This window comes from Patella vulgata, chromosome 4, assembly GCF_932274485.2.
Source record: "Patella vulgata chromosome 4, xgPatVulg1.2, whole genome shotgun sequence".
Classification (NCBI taxonomy): domain Eukaryota; kingdom Metazoa; phylum Mollusca; class Gastropoda; family Patellidae; genus Patella; species Patella vulgata.
Window position 1 is genome coordinate 4,200,829 of NC_065882.2, and position 15,176 is coordinate 4,216,004.

The 15,176-nt window shown below is 34.9% G+C and overlaps 1 protein-coding gene across 1 annotated transcript; it reads left to right on the top strand.

The window, feature by feature from the left end:
• The first annotated feature begins 11,653 nt into the window (after positions 1-11,653).
• Positions 11,654-14,643, top strand: LOC126830753 (uncharacterized). The gene has a single exon (XM_050561153.2). It carries the CDS (start codon positions 11,690-11,692, stop codon positions 14,489-14,491), a length of 2,802 nt encoding a protein of 933 aa, XP_050417110.2. The 5' UTR covers positions 11,654-11,689; the 3' UTR covers positions 14,492-14,643.
• Positions 14,644-15,176: the final 533 nt, after the last annotated feature.

Below are 15,176 nucleotides of genomic sequence, written 5' to 3' on the forward strand. Positions count from 1 at the left end.
GTCTATAATAGCGCTATATTATAGCCTAGTAGTACGATACAATGTAAAAAGTGCAAGTAATAACAAGCACAAGCAGATGACACGACACGTGCTATTGTAAACCTCAATTTAAAGCGGAAACACTGTATTTGGAAGCCTCGATTTAAAGCGAAAGTACGCTTAGAACAGATCTGATGAATCTCAGTTCAAGGTAAAGATAATGCCAAAAAGAACGACGTTAGGTAAGATTAAACATCGTCTGTATTTTATTTTGATCTCCAAATGTGTAAACCCGTGAAATTTTGAACGACACACTAAGAAAATGCGAAAAAACACGTGATCCCAACGAGTATTCACTGGTGTCTACTGATAAGTTCATAGCAGTGTGTTTCTTTATTTAGTTCGAGTCATTCTATGTGACTATGACTTATAGTCTCTGTCTACCGTTGTATGCAGTAGCGGATTATCAGTGAGGCTGATGAGGCTGCAGCCTCAGGCCCAAAGATTTTGTAAAAAAAAATTTTGTAGACTTGTTTGATACGATTAAAAACGCATGGACAATGAATGTTAGGGGGTGGGGTTTAGGCCCAACAGGAATCAACAAAGTCCCTCACCAGAAATTAATTAGGCCCAGGCCATTTTAAATAGGCCCTATTGTTTGGAGATCTGATCTTATTTTTTAAACGTAGGCCTACAATGTACGTTAAATCCTTGTAAGTTTTCGGTTATGTCTTGCTTAATATATTGTATCCACATGACGTCATTTATGGGCATATAAAGTTACATTACCAATATCAAATGACTTTGGCTTAAGAAAAAATATCTAGCAAAATATCTTGCGCTAGTTTCGATGTAAACACCCATCATGAGGAAATATTATCCTTGAAAATAGGTGTATGTACAGTTGGTTTCCGGTGATGTTTCTGCTGTCAAAGCATTTTGTACGACAAATTTCAATAGTTTTTACTAATATTTTAATAATATTATAACTACCTTGGCTCTAACTTTAAAAACTAAATAGGCCCTCCAGCAACTGCCGCCTCAGGCCTTGGTGGAGCTTAATCCGCCACTGGTTGTATGCCGTCTATGACTTGCTATGTTTTTATTTTGCAAAATTCATATATATTTCATATATATTTAGCCAGGTGTGCGGCTATTTTTTTCATGTGTTCCAAGGTGTGCAGTTGGCAAGAAAAGGTTGAGAACCACTGGTGTAAGACAATACTTTATTAGTGCAAAACTGTTGATAATGACTCACCGAAACAGTTTTATGACTTCACGGTTCAGTGATAAATCCTTTAACATTACCTAATATGCGATCAGCCCATTCGTTCTGCCAATCGGTTTCATCGCATACACTGCTGTGAGTTTCTTGAAGGAAATTAATAGCACATGATTGTTCGTTTAACCAATTAAATATCTTTTTTCTTTTTAAAGCATTTCGAATTCCTCTTACATTGATGGACAGAAGTTTAATTGACGTCATTTAATACTATTTAAAAGTAAATAAACAAATTTAAAGCTATGGAGGAGATAATAGATCTGTGTGTATGGAAGCCCATTTTAAGAAAATAATTGTATGTAATAATAATAATAATACAGTAATAACAATAAACAAAGCATAGTATTTACAATCATAATTACAAAACATGTTGAGACTGAAACAGACTTTTGCGAAGCTTCGCTATGTACAGAACGAGTCACAATTAGAAGAGAAACATATATACAGACACATGGTAGACAACAAGTTAAATAACTTGTGAGCAGAGTAATGCTCATGTATTTATCCTTTGGCAGAGAAAAAAAAAAAAAAAAAATGTTTAAGTCAAACAGCTGTGGATGTGTATACTGTGCTGGTTGAGCGTACAATTACTTTAAATAATAACAAGTGGTATTATTACTGAGTAGCTTTACTGTATTCACTGCAGTGATAGACCTATTGAATGCAAATATCATATTATGATTTTCATACTTTCAGAGCTGTACCTGACAATTTACAGGTAGCTCAGTATATGTATATGGTTCAGTAGCTACGTAATATTGACATGATGTATTGTAATATCAAAATTATATATATTATATATCTAAGATAAGCCATCGCTATGTATAATACACCGTAGCTATTGGAATATTTATAGACTGACGTGCTAAGTAGTTTTATAGTTATATATTAACAGCATTTATCAAATTCAATTACCAGACATATTTTATGCAAATTATATTTTAATTGAAGTGTCGCCGCTTCGTTTGTATGAGAAACATGACACTGGAATATACTCTACACACCTTAATACCAAATTTCGTAAGAATAACAATGTGATAGTTATATTATTAAATGCATCGTGTTGTAACAAAATATCAGGAAGGTAAGATAAAAGTAGTTTCCATTTATCATTATGCGTTAATTTCTTATCGAATAGATGTAGGAGTTAAATACATTATTAGGTACCAGTATTCACTGGACAAGACAATGAGTATATGATTTTCATATTGAGAAAGATTTTATCGTGCTGGAAATCTAATGAAGATTTTACTTTTCAGATTTATGAAATGTCTAAATAAATTTATAAGTTTACAGCATCTGATATCATTTGATATCTATTTGAGTTTTGGTTTACATTGCCGACTGTGTCACTTAATATCGCCCCTTTAGGTGTAGATGTTAAACCCATATCCATCAGGGACGGTTGTCTCATATGATGCGTGCTAATATCCGGTAGATAATAAGTGTTATTAGGGTGTTCACGAGTTGCAGACGACGCTTCTGGGCGACCTTGACCTTCTCGCTGATCTGCGTGTAGATGTCGTCTGGGGTTTACATTGTTTCTAAATGATAGCAAATCATCTTCACGTGTAATGAGATGTTTGCGGCCGTCCAAATTACTAACAAATATCTTCCCGTCGTAGGTCCAACAGTTTTTGATAACTTTATCTTTAAATAGATCACGTGTTGATTTGTATAATGCTGAGTTTTAGTTAGCGCCTCATTTATGTAAACCTTAGTTTTGTTCTGAATATTGTACTCCTTGAGATTTTTTTTATTTGCATATACTGAAGCCCTATCACGATAGCTAATAAAGCGTACTATGATATCTCTGTGAAACTTGCCATGTTTATCTCCAACTCTGTGGGTACGCCCAATATGTGACTTGTCAAGCTTGGTAGCACCATCTGGTAAAACATGATCGTTTATTAAAGACAAAACAATATCATCAGTGCTTTCGTCAACTAACTCGCTGATGCCACTTATCTTCAGACACGTACGTCGGGAATATTGCTCTAGATCATCAATTCTTGATTCCAGATTTTCAACTTTTTCATTAAATTCGGTTAATATTTGAGGTTTAATTGAGTTCATTATGTGGTTAACAAACACGTCATGTTTTAGCAACTCAGCCAAGAAGGGTTTTATTGAGTTATCATCCTGGAGCATAGTGTCTAAAAAATCGTTTATACTGGTTAATATGTCCTGGTGACTCCTTTTTGTCTTTTTAGCTTTGTGATTCGCCATTTTAGATATATTTATGTAACAAGAAAAACACTTTACTAACCAGTGAAGACTGACTGTAATATCAGAAATGATTTACTATGAGTACTGTTTATGTGGCACAGAAACAAATCTTCATCAATTTCCACATATAGTCGGAATATTACAATGTTAATCTCGTAAAATCCATCATAAATGTCGAGAAGAAATAATTCACACACATCTAGGAATATTGATAAGACTGACTGTGACCAATCACTCACCCACACTTGACACTTAGAAAGTACTACTCAGGTGAACAGATTTAGAGAGCAGCTTAAATTGACACAAAAAAAACTCACGTTTTAACAATATCGCATAATTGTAATTTGATAATTTACATCAGAAATGGCACAGTATAACATATCCAGAAATATCACAACTTTTTAAGGCTCTATGCATGAGAATATCACTAAGAAATACATTTTTCTTCTCTGCCAGTGGAGTGTGTCATCTTTAAGCCGCCATGTCTCGTGGGTGATATGGTTGGTTAACAACTGCTGGGACATTTTGCCTTAGTTACTTGAATAATTGCCAATATTCCATGTTTTGACAACAAATGAACAAATGTTACACGTTCCATTGAATTGACATGTTTTGGTCACAGATTTACATCCTTTTGACCTTAAAACAAACTCTTCATGAGTAGAAATAAACAAGTGTTTAATTGTAAGTTTGACCTGATTTCATTACATTTGGTTTTTTTTCCACATTCTATAGCCAATAAAATTGGTAAATTAAAAAAAAAATATTCATAATATATCATACTTAATACGCATCAAATATGCTATGATATATATTGTTGAGATTTCTTGATTACATGTTCCCTGTGTTTGTGTATTAACCAACGTCTTGGTTACATTTTCTGTGTATTTTTGTATTAAACAACATATTGATTATGTTTCATCTTGATTACATGTTTATTAAACATATTGATTATGTTTCAACTTGATTGCATGTTTATTAAACATATTGATTATGTTTCATCTTGATTACATGTTTATTAAACATATTGATTATGGTTTTTTTATAAACAATATTTTATTCAGTTTGTCAGTATGAGATTGGGGAACAGGCTTAGCCTATGTAAAACCCCTCTCTCTAGATAATATACATACATGATATTAAAACAAAGGAACAAAATGGGTGTATATACACAGTTAAAATGGCAAACACATACATAAATATATGTAAAATACATATATCATGAGACAGATGGCAATGTACAATATATATTATAGGTTACATCATCACGTAAATTTGAAACTAATATTGTAAATTAAAACAATTAATAAGCAAGATTAAAATCTGTTTGACATGTCAGTAAACCTGTGGACTTGATTAAAAATATTGTTGTTTACATCTGTATAGTGTTTTGTTAACCCGAACAAGAGATAGTTAATGTTTTTATGATCGTGTTGTAATTTGTCTATAGTTTCCTTTCGTGCATTTGAATGTAAGGAGCATTGCAAGAGGTAGTGATGAGGATCTTCAAAAATGTGACCACAGAGGCATGATTATGTTTCATCTTGATTACATGTTTATTAAACACATTGATTATGTTTCAACTTGATTGCATGTTTATTAAACATATTGATTATGTTTTATCTTGATTACATGTTTATTAAACACATTGATTAAGTTTCATCTTGATTACATGTTTATTAAACATATTGATTATGTTTCATCTTGATTACATGACGTTTATTAAACATATTGATTATGTTTCATCTTGATTACATGTTTATTAAACATATTGATTATGTTTCATCTTGATTACATGTTTATTAAACATATTGATTATGTTTCATGTGTATGTTTATTGACCAACACCATGATGATTACATGCTCCATGTGTTTGTTTATAAAAATAAATAAAAAATCTTCATTACACGTCCCAAGTTTTCGTAGGGGGGTTGGATGGCCGAATGGTTAGCACGTGCGCGCTGTATCATAAAGCCTGTCATTGAGTCAGCTGGCGTGGTTTCGAATCCCCGGTTGCACGTGACAAGTTGTGGGTTTTGTCCGGGTCCTCTGGTTTCCTCCCACTGCTAAAGACCCCTACGCGCAAACGAATTATTGAAATAAAATTGAACCATATGTTAGTCCCGAAATGACCTAGTTTGTGTCGAGTGGACGTTAATCCCCATTTCTCTCTCTTTCCCAAGTTTTCATAAAAAACATCTTCATTACATGTCCCATGTTTGTTTTAATGTCAATAGGATGTAAATATTTGACTCAAGAAATGTTGGTGGAAATACTAACAGATGGAGTCTATTCAATGTCCCTTCCTAACCTTATTCGGCCAATAATAATTAGAAATTTTTACAGTGTAAATGGGCGTTCACAAGGTTTACGGGAAAAGAGAAATAACCCCATAACGGAAAGCCAGGGAACGCTTCAAACCAATAAGGTTCATCCTCTAGTGGCAATAACGAGTAAAGAAATCTAGCTAGTAGCTTCTATCGCGTTCATCAATAGGATTCCCCCTCTCATGACCCAAATGCTTCACAACAAAATTTAAAAGATCCAAGCAAAGCTATGTCTCAAAAGAGGATTATCCAAAAGGACAACTTGGCTGTTGACTAAATTTAATAAGGATCTAGCATCCTTCAAGAAATCTAATCTCTATCGTGTTCACAAGCTTTCCCGGACAAATAATATTTAATCTCTGTAACAGAAAATCGTACATTGCCGACAATCACCAGGATGCATCCTTGTCGCGGAACACTGCGTTTCGAAAATCCGTTAATAACTAAGTCTCTATCGCGTTAACAAGGTTTTCGGAAAATGGAAATAAAATAAAACCAAGTACGAACAATCCAAACCATTAGACAAAATCCGAAGTCCTAAAAAAAACGGTCTAGGCAAAATAGTGTAATCAGCAAATGGACTGTTCACCGTGTACAAAATACACGACAAACAGTGGTAACAGGTGCCCGGAAGAGTAAGCTTACCCTGCCTGGAACAGAAGATCGCTGAGCACTGAATATCAACAGAGTTCGTCCTCTCGTAACCCCAATGCTTCACACCAAATTTAAAAGAAATACTTTGAAAAGTGTAGCTTCTATGACGTTAAGAAGGCATTTGGAGGGAGGGTGAATGTATTAAGGAACAGAGCGCTGAATATCGATGTGGTTCATCAGCCCATATTTGAAGGAAAAAAAATCTGTTAAAAACTGTAACCTCAATCGCGTCAACAACGTTTACGGATAAGGAGGGTAACTCTGGAACAGACATTTGCGGAGAACTGAAAATCGATAGGTCCCAGTGCTTCACACCACATTTTAAAAACAAAATCAGTTAAAAACTGTATTGTGTTAACAAGATTTCCGGAAAGGGTGGGGTCGGGGGTAACTCCAAAACGAAGACGAGCGCTGCAAATTGGGAGTATAAAAATACACAGGATGTCATAATCTCGAGAAAATTATTAGGGGAACTCGAGGACATTAAATTTGAATCTCGAGAATGTACCACATAAAATCGTTAACATGCCCATAATCTTGTTGTTTATGTGTGATTTACATTGTCACTTTGTAAAGTGCCCCTGAACATGTTATATGAAAGGGTGCACTATAAATATGCTGTAATAATAATAATAATGACAGGATTGCGAGGGTTCTGGAAAAAAAATCTGCATGACCCCTACACGCTTCCGTAGAAAAACAAGCTGGAGCGTATATCATTACGGTCATTTTGGCATATATCTGGGGTAACATCATTCTGCGCACAGGGATCCATCTACTTTATTCCTCGAGAATAGATGCCTTAAATGGCCGCCATATCAAAACATTAGTATATTGTTTTGTAATGCGTTTCTACTCCGATTCTACATCTGTCATACGCACAAAGACTAAATGGACTTTTTCAGTTTTATTAAATGGAAGCAGAATATGTACTTAAAGTAGCTAAGTCTCTAACTCAATATCGTCAAAAATTTTCGACATTGAAAACACGAATTATTTGTCAATTTAAATCAACATTGTTCTTGTGATCTTACAGGGAAAAGATGGGCTTCTGATATCCAATATTCAAGACAAAATAAACATTTTACCATTGGTACATGAATCGTGTACCATAATGCGTCTCAAAGAACGAGGCTAGACATATTCCACAAATCATGTCAAATGGTGACGCTATATTCTTATCTGGAGAGCATGCGCAATAAATACCATCGGTGTAGACTGGAATAACCAGACGCTAAAGATTGTCATTTAATTGAGACTTTGGCGCATTTCGCCGAACATAACTGATTAGAAATTACAGTAAAAATAGAAACGATTGAATGTAAATCAGTTTATATACATTCATATTACATTATTGTATGCATTGCGACCCATTTGTGTCAATTTCTAGGTCCCAGATATTAGCGATTTAGCTCCTTTTACAAAACTCTAGAAGAATACTAGGTGTTTTCGACTAAAATCGTCGATTTAGGATTTAAAATGTCGGTCAACTAGTAACATGCCACTTTGTTAAAACACGGAAACTGAGATTTAGCACAACGTTTTCGTTTTACTGATGTAATAATAATCAGATGTATACGATTTTTACAGAAAATTTTAAGCAAGGCAAACAAATGGGAAAACAAAAACCATGACCACCAGACACCAAAATATGAAAAAGAAAGTTTTTTCATCGCATAAACTATTCGTTTATTTTTTTCAATACGCAAAATACAAGCTTCTTCTGGAGATATTAGTGACGAATCACGCTGTCATTGGTCGGAAAATGGTCCGCTATTGGCAAAAATATCGAAATTTTAGCGCCTAACGAAACAAAGTTAAAAGTTTGGGCTTCATTTTCGTTTTTAATAATCTCTGGCGGCAGAGCGCGACACTGATGCGCTTAGCTACGAGAACGTAGCTAAAAACGTTGAGATATACTGACGTGCTTGTTTTCAGCTACGATTGGGTGCCTTTAGTTTCAGCTGGTAAACTTAATTTCTTTATTAATAACTAATGCATGTAATATCTTAAAAAAAAGATAATTTTATACTATTAGAAGTTATTACACATACTATTACGCAGCCTAATCTACTGAAACAACTTTCATTTATCAGCAAATATTGTCAATAAAGTAAATCAAGCGTTGTTTTAATCAAAATTGATACGGACATTCATAATTACGGTGTATTACTCCTGCGCAACTCGGATCGGGTTAGTACTTTGACTTTATGTGTAAAGGCGTTTATTTTAAACTGTCGGAGAAAGCAATCTATATTATCTTTTCGATTTAAAAAGGGGGGATTTGTACCCATATCAGGTAGGATTTTATGCTTAATTGTAGTTGGATGTGGCAGAAATGTTGTAAATAACAATAATAAATCTTTGTTTTGAAGAAAAAATTGCCAATTTTGCTTACTTGAATCCCGATGGGAAGAGCGTTGGGGTTTGCTACAAGAAACTATATAGCACCATCTCTTATCTCGAAACACATAGGGTTGAGAGGTAATGTTTCTTATCATATGGTGCATTCACCATCGTTGTAACCCGGAATAGGCCTTGTTTACCTACAGGGTCCGGATAGGCCTACCCTGATGGTGACGAGAGTAACAATGTATTTTTTTTTTATTGTAAATTTATACCAATATTCATTTTCTAAAACATTACGCGGCATACCTCCGGGCCCCTCTAGGCTCCAGGCCCCTGGACAAGTTTCCTAGCTTCCTAGCCCCCCCCCCCCCCGCACGCTCCCTGCCATTCTGAACATCTGATACACCCTTCCTGCAGAGAAGTATCTCAGACACAGTCAATAGCCATGATATCAATATCACGTGATCTACACATCACAGGTCTTGACATTGACGTCAATGGTCAACAACTCGTAACATTGTAAACAATAGGATTATCTTCAGCATTGTGTCCGTTGCACCCATAAAGACTATATAATTCGTACAGTCCCAACATGTTCTCTCTTCTTCCAATGATTTTTCACAAAAATAACACCTACAACTCATAGAATTGACGTTGTCTTCAATGACAGCGTCTACGAGAATTGTTCATAGAGGCCGCCATATTGCACTATTTTGTGCGTCGGTCGGGCGTATTTCAGATATACACAATCAATTCTGTTGATGTTTTTAGCGTTGGGATTGACTAATAGTTAATGTGTTTCAGTTCTAAAACAAATATTTTAAACTTTAACGCAAATTTAGAAAATAGCCAAATTCTGGCTGGGATTACTGAGCAAAATGGCCATTCACTGTAAACGTGCGAAAAAAAAGCTAGCCACCAATTAATTGCGTACGTTAGTCACGTACGGCTCCCTGCCTGTCAGTGCTAGCTACTATTGTTTCGCGCCAAACGTTGTCACAAAATTAGCATAGTCATACTCATGTTCAATAACGTCTATAATAGCGCTATATTATAGCCTAGTAGTACGATACAATGTAAAAAGTGCAAGTAATAACAAGCACAAGCAGATGGACACAGATCACTAAAGATTTCCCCATTGACTCCAATGTTAATTCTCGTATCTTAGACCGGCTCTAACTTTTTCCCAAATTTTCGTTGGGTAGAACGCTTTCAACCACAGATGGAGCAACATGTGGCAACCACTTGCCCAAAAGCACGTATGGGGTTCTTCATGAAAAACTTGAGATACACAAGCTGGAAGTGGAGACAAGTAAACATGCAATTTCAGGCCCTACATTTCAACGTAACCAACCTCTCAACTCTTGTATCCTTCCGCATCAAAATTATGAATATTCACCAAAACCTGGCAGAAAATGTATTTTCAAACCCTTTTCCTCAATTCTACACCAAAAAGTCAACAAAAATCGCCATGCAAAAGGGGGAAAAAGGAAAAGGGAGAGGAAGACTAAAAATAGCTTTGGCCCTTGTTTCGTGGTGACGGCGTAGGAATATTTGGTGGGGTGACGGCGTAGGAATATTTGGTGATCTGTGTCCAAACCTCAATTTAAAGCGGAAGCACTGTATTTGGAAGCCTCGATTTAAAGCGAAAGTACGCTTAGAACAGTTCTGATGAATCTCAGTTCAAGGTAAAGATAATGCCAAAAAGAACGACGTTAGGTAAGATTAAACATCGTTTGTATTTTATTTTGATCTCCAAATGTGTAAACCCGTGAAATTTTGAACGACACGCTAAGAAAATGCGAAAAAACACGTGGTGTGCTAAAAAGCGTGACCGAAAAATGTACCGTTTCTACTACGGGGTCTCATGAATATTCAGGAAGTCAAAACGTGGTCACGTGGCACTTTTCCGGAACCTGGTGAGCTGAAGTTAGCGGACTGCCATAGCAGGTAAGATTTTGATCGAATTTTCGCTTATTTTTCTTGTTTTTAATTGTCCCCCGCCTTTCGAAGCAATTCCAATACAATCCAATACAATGAATATAGGCAAGGTAAATAAACAAATAAATGGAAAAAACAAATTGAAAAAGAAACTATTATAAATTAATTAAATATGTAGTATGCAATAATGAATTGACATTTAATGACAGAAAGAAAACAGTGAACTTTGCACAACTTGCAGCAAGATGGAAAATAGACCCGTTGATACAACCAAACTCTAGATCTGTAGGCATAGAGCATGTTTTCCCCTTAATATGCTATAATTATTCCATCAAAAACATTGTATGCTTAGACTATAAGTAAAGATATACTGTTTGATTGTTCAATACTTTGTAAAAGATAATTTGTGATAAATTTATATGTGTCCTCTAATTATTTTCCTATTTCGGCGGGGGACATCAGCCTCACTGTTGGCTTGTTTTTAAATGTAATAGAAACTTTGAAAAAAAGAGCATTCCGCTCGAGATATCGACATTTTTGGATAGCCTGGTATATATTTTGTATAGTTTGAGCTTTTGTTTTGCCAAAATCCCCCGGAAAGTAGAACCGGGGAAGAATCAGGGAAAGACAACTCTTGGTAGGTGCGTGTATGGGATCAGACCACAATGAATGATTTTTTTTTTTTTAACCCAACTTGTGCAAACTTAAGTGTGAACTATTTAGATGTTTTTGCAAATTTAATAACATTACTTGTAAAAAAAATGGACTTTTGAGAAAAATATATCCCCAAATATTGAAATAAGACTGACTTGGCATGAGCAAAATGAAAATGTGTATCTCATTTATCTTAAAGCTTATATTTACTATGTGTGAAATTTGTGATGTTAAAGACGCCAATATTACTGCGTGTAGATCTAAGGTTTACAGGATGATTGACGCAGATAAGAAAAAGCGAGCTGAAGTTCGAGATTCATATAGGAATCAAATATTTCATTTTCCGTCTTCTGTTCCAACATTAAGCACTACAGAATCAACGACAGAGTTAAAACAGTCAAAAGATGTTTCAGAGAGTAAGATAGAGGAACTGCGAAACATAAAAGAAGCAAACAGAATGCTTAAAAGAAAAGTTACACGTAGGGAGGACTCCTTAGAGAAGAAAGTAGCTGCAAAGACTCGAAAACTAGAAAAAATTACTGAATCAACTCAACAGAAGTTAAAGAAATCAGAGGAGTCATTGAAACAAAAGACTGAGATTCTCGAAAAGAAAAGGCAAAAGCACAGTCAAGACATTTTTAGCTTTAGACAGTTAAATAATTATGTTAAAACCCTGAAAAAACATATCGATGGTGTTAATGTAGTGCTTGAAGAAAGATCTCGTGAACATAAAGTTTTGGAGGAAGAATATATCATTCTACAACAGCAAAACAAGGAATTAGAAAAAAGTGTAGAGTATTTGCAAGGATTGATAAACGATACTGATGAAATTATTGTTTGTGATCCTTCAATAAATATTTATTCAAATAGATTAATTGAATGTGTGATGAATCTTACTAACTTAAAGATCGCAACAAAAAATGTTGGGCCTGTTATACAGGAAGTGACTACACTTTTGGGAAAACGAGTGAACCGTCTTCCATCCCGCCAGACTGTTGACAATATTGTGGATAGAAAAGTGTCAATGTCACAAAAGCAGGTATCACAAACTATAGCGAAAGAAAAAGATACCACCCTTTACACTGATGAAACAAGGAAGCATGGACATACTTATCAAACCTACATTTTAACCGATAAGAGTCAGAATTCTTATCTTTTGGGCCTTAGAGAAATGGTGAACAAAAGTGCACAATGTACATTGGATGTGTTGAAAGAAATCCTATTTGACATCTCAACTCATTGTAAGGAGCTATCCGAGGCAAAAAACTTTAGTGTTGGGTATGAACTATTATGCAATATAGCAAATACCATGTCTGATAGAGCCAGCACAGAAAAAGCATTCAATACCTTGCTAGAGAGCTACAAAGAAGAGGTCTTGCCAAAGGTTATAGATAATTATAATGAACTTTTAGTCGAGGAAAAATCTCACTGTGGGAAAATTAACAATTTCTTCTGCGGATTGCATCTTCTTTGTGGGATGGCTGATGTATGTGAGGCTGGAATGAAGAAATATGAAACTGGCTTCTTAGATGGCAAGGAAATAGGATCTTCTGTCAAGCCTGAACTGAAGCGATTCCATAAGGCAGAGAGTGGCACATTAAGACTACTCCGCTCTTGTAGTAAATCGTTTGCAAGAGGAGAAGATGAAAAAAATGGAGTGTATTTGCCTTTTAATACATATTTAAGTCAAAAGAAAGAAAAAAACCAAATTTTAAGATTCAAACATAACAGATTCAATATGATATTCATGATGGGTCAAGCCGTCTATTACCACAAGGAAGATATTTTTATATTTCTTGACAAAGAGCATGGTTTTACAAACACCTTACTTAAAGCAGTACATTTGGACATTCAGGAAAAGCTCTACTTATCTGGATGCAAAGCACTCAGACTGATATCTAAATTTGTAACAGCCCCACTTTGGAGAATTATCGAAGCACCTGGACACATTTTAGATATGAATGAACAGTACTATGCCCTAGTGACATTTTTGGATAAAGCGAGTAGTGATATTGATTTCACTTTGAAATTTATGAATGGTGAATGTACCCCGTTTGAAAATACCAGTATTGATGATAATGATAAAATCTCAAGATGCTCGTTAATACCCAATGAAGAAGTTGATGTAATCTTAGGCCCACTATTGCAGTCATTATTTACAGCCATAAAAGAACTGTTACTTAGAATGGTGCCAGAACACTTGCCAGGAGGCAAATTTTGGAATCCAGATGAATCTTTACTGGAAGAAGTTTCCTCAGCAAAAAAGCATAATAAACTTCCTGAATTCGTATTTGGACAGTTAGACCATCTAATATCCTACAGACCTAATGCATCCTTACTTGCAAATGAAGCATACATTATGTTCAGTTTCAACAAAACATCTACATGGTTGAGAGAACTTAGCGAGGATGAAAAAAACAGGCTTCTAGATGAATCCAGAAAAGAAGGAAGAGAAATAAGGAAAGAATTCATTTCAAGAACAAAATCCATAAGTGATGAGCGTTTCCGGTTACAAAAGCTCAAAAAACAAGAGATGGAGAGGTTGGAAGCAAGTAGGATTCAGCGAGCAGAGTGTATGACAAATGATGTGTGTTATTATGGTTTATGGCAGACAGTGGATCAGATTAAAGAAGGAATGGACAAGTTAAGTGGTAATGATAAAGAATTAAGATGTGCTCTTCAGACTCAATTAAAGTTTCGTAAATCAGTACTCCATCAGAAGCATTCCGACAAACAAATTTTCAATTTATCAAAGAAAGAACCAGGTGGCAAATATCGTAAATTATCAGTAAAAGAACTAAGAGACAATTTATGTGAATTAGTTAAAACTGCCTTCGATGCCGGTTCTAAGTCAGAAGTTTCTGCCTATGATGTGCCTTTATTAGTAGATAAAAGGATTTTACACAAATTTGCAGATGGACAAGAATATCCCGGTTATGTGATCAATGTTGTTCCAGGCTTCCCTCAATGGTACAATGTTAAATTTGATAATGATGATGCTATTTACTCATACAATTTGCATGAGGATTATAAGAGGGGGGACTTAAAACTGTCAGTTTCTCAGGAAAATGCTTAAACATTTTAAAGTATAATACTTTTTGTATTTTCAGAAGGCATTTGAGTTACTACATGTAATTTTACTATTCTTGCATTAAGATTGATATTTTTTATCATTGTATGTGATTTTTGATAATGTTATAATCAGAGATATTTATTATTTTTAGAAGAGAACGGGTGATTCTTTGTTTGTTTAACAATGATTTATTATATACCTATATTTTTTTGTATTTGCATATGACTTTGATGACGTCCAGCCATGCCAAAAAAGAAATTATTTTGTCATGTGTAAATGCTGTGATTTTTTAAAGTTTTGTTTTGTAGTTGGTAAATTATTTTGTCATGTGTGATCCCTGTGATTATATCATATACTATTCAAAAAAAGTAGGGGATATTTGATTTTGGGGGCATAATACTAAAATATGCAAATGACTACGAAAAAAGTCACTATAGAACCTAACAGAAGAAACATTTCCAGTTACATGTGACGCCCAAACGCACCAATAGCTACCGCATGGAATGCAGGTGATGCTTGGGATCATCATGGGGGTCCAACCCAAGATTTGCACGACTCTGACTTTGAATGTTACAGTCATTGTGGCATTGAATTCCAGGGTGGAAACATCAGTTTAATTGTTTTAGTGAACAGAAAACAAATTTTGATATGCGTCGGCTTACCCAAAATGAAAGGTTACGTGCCCTTG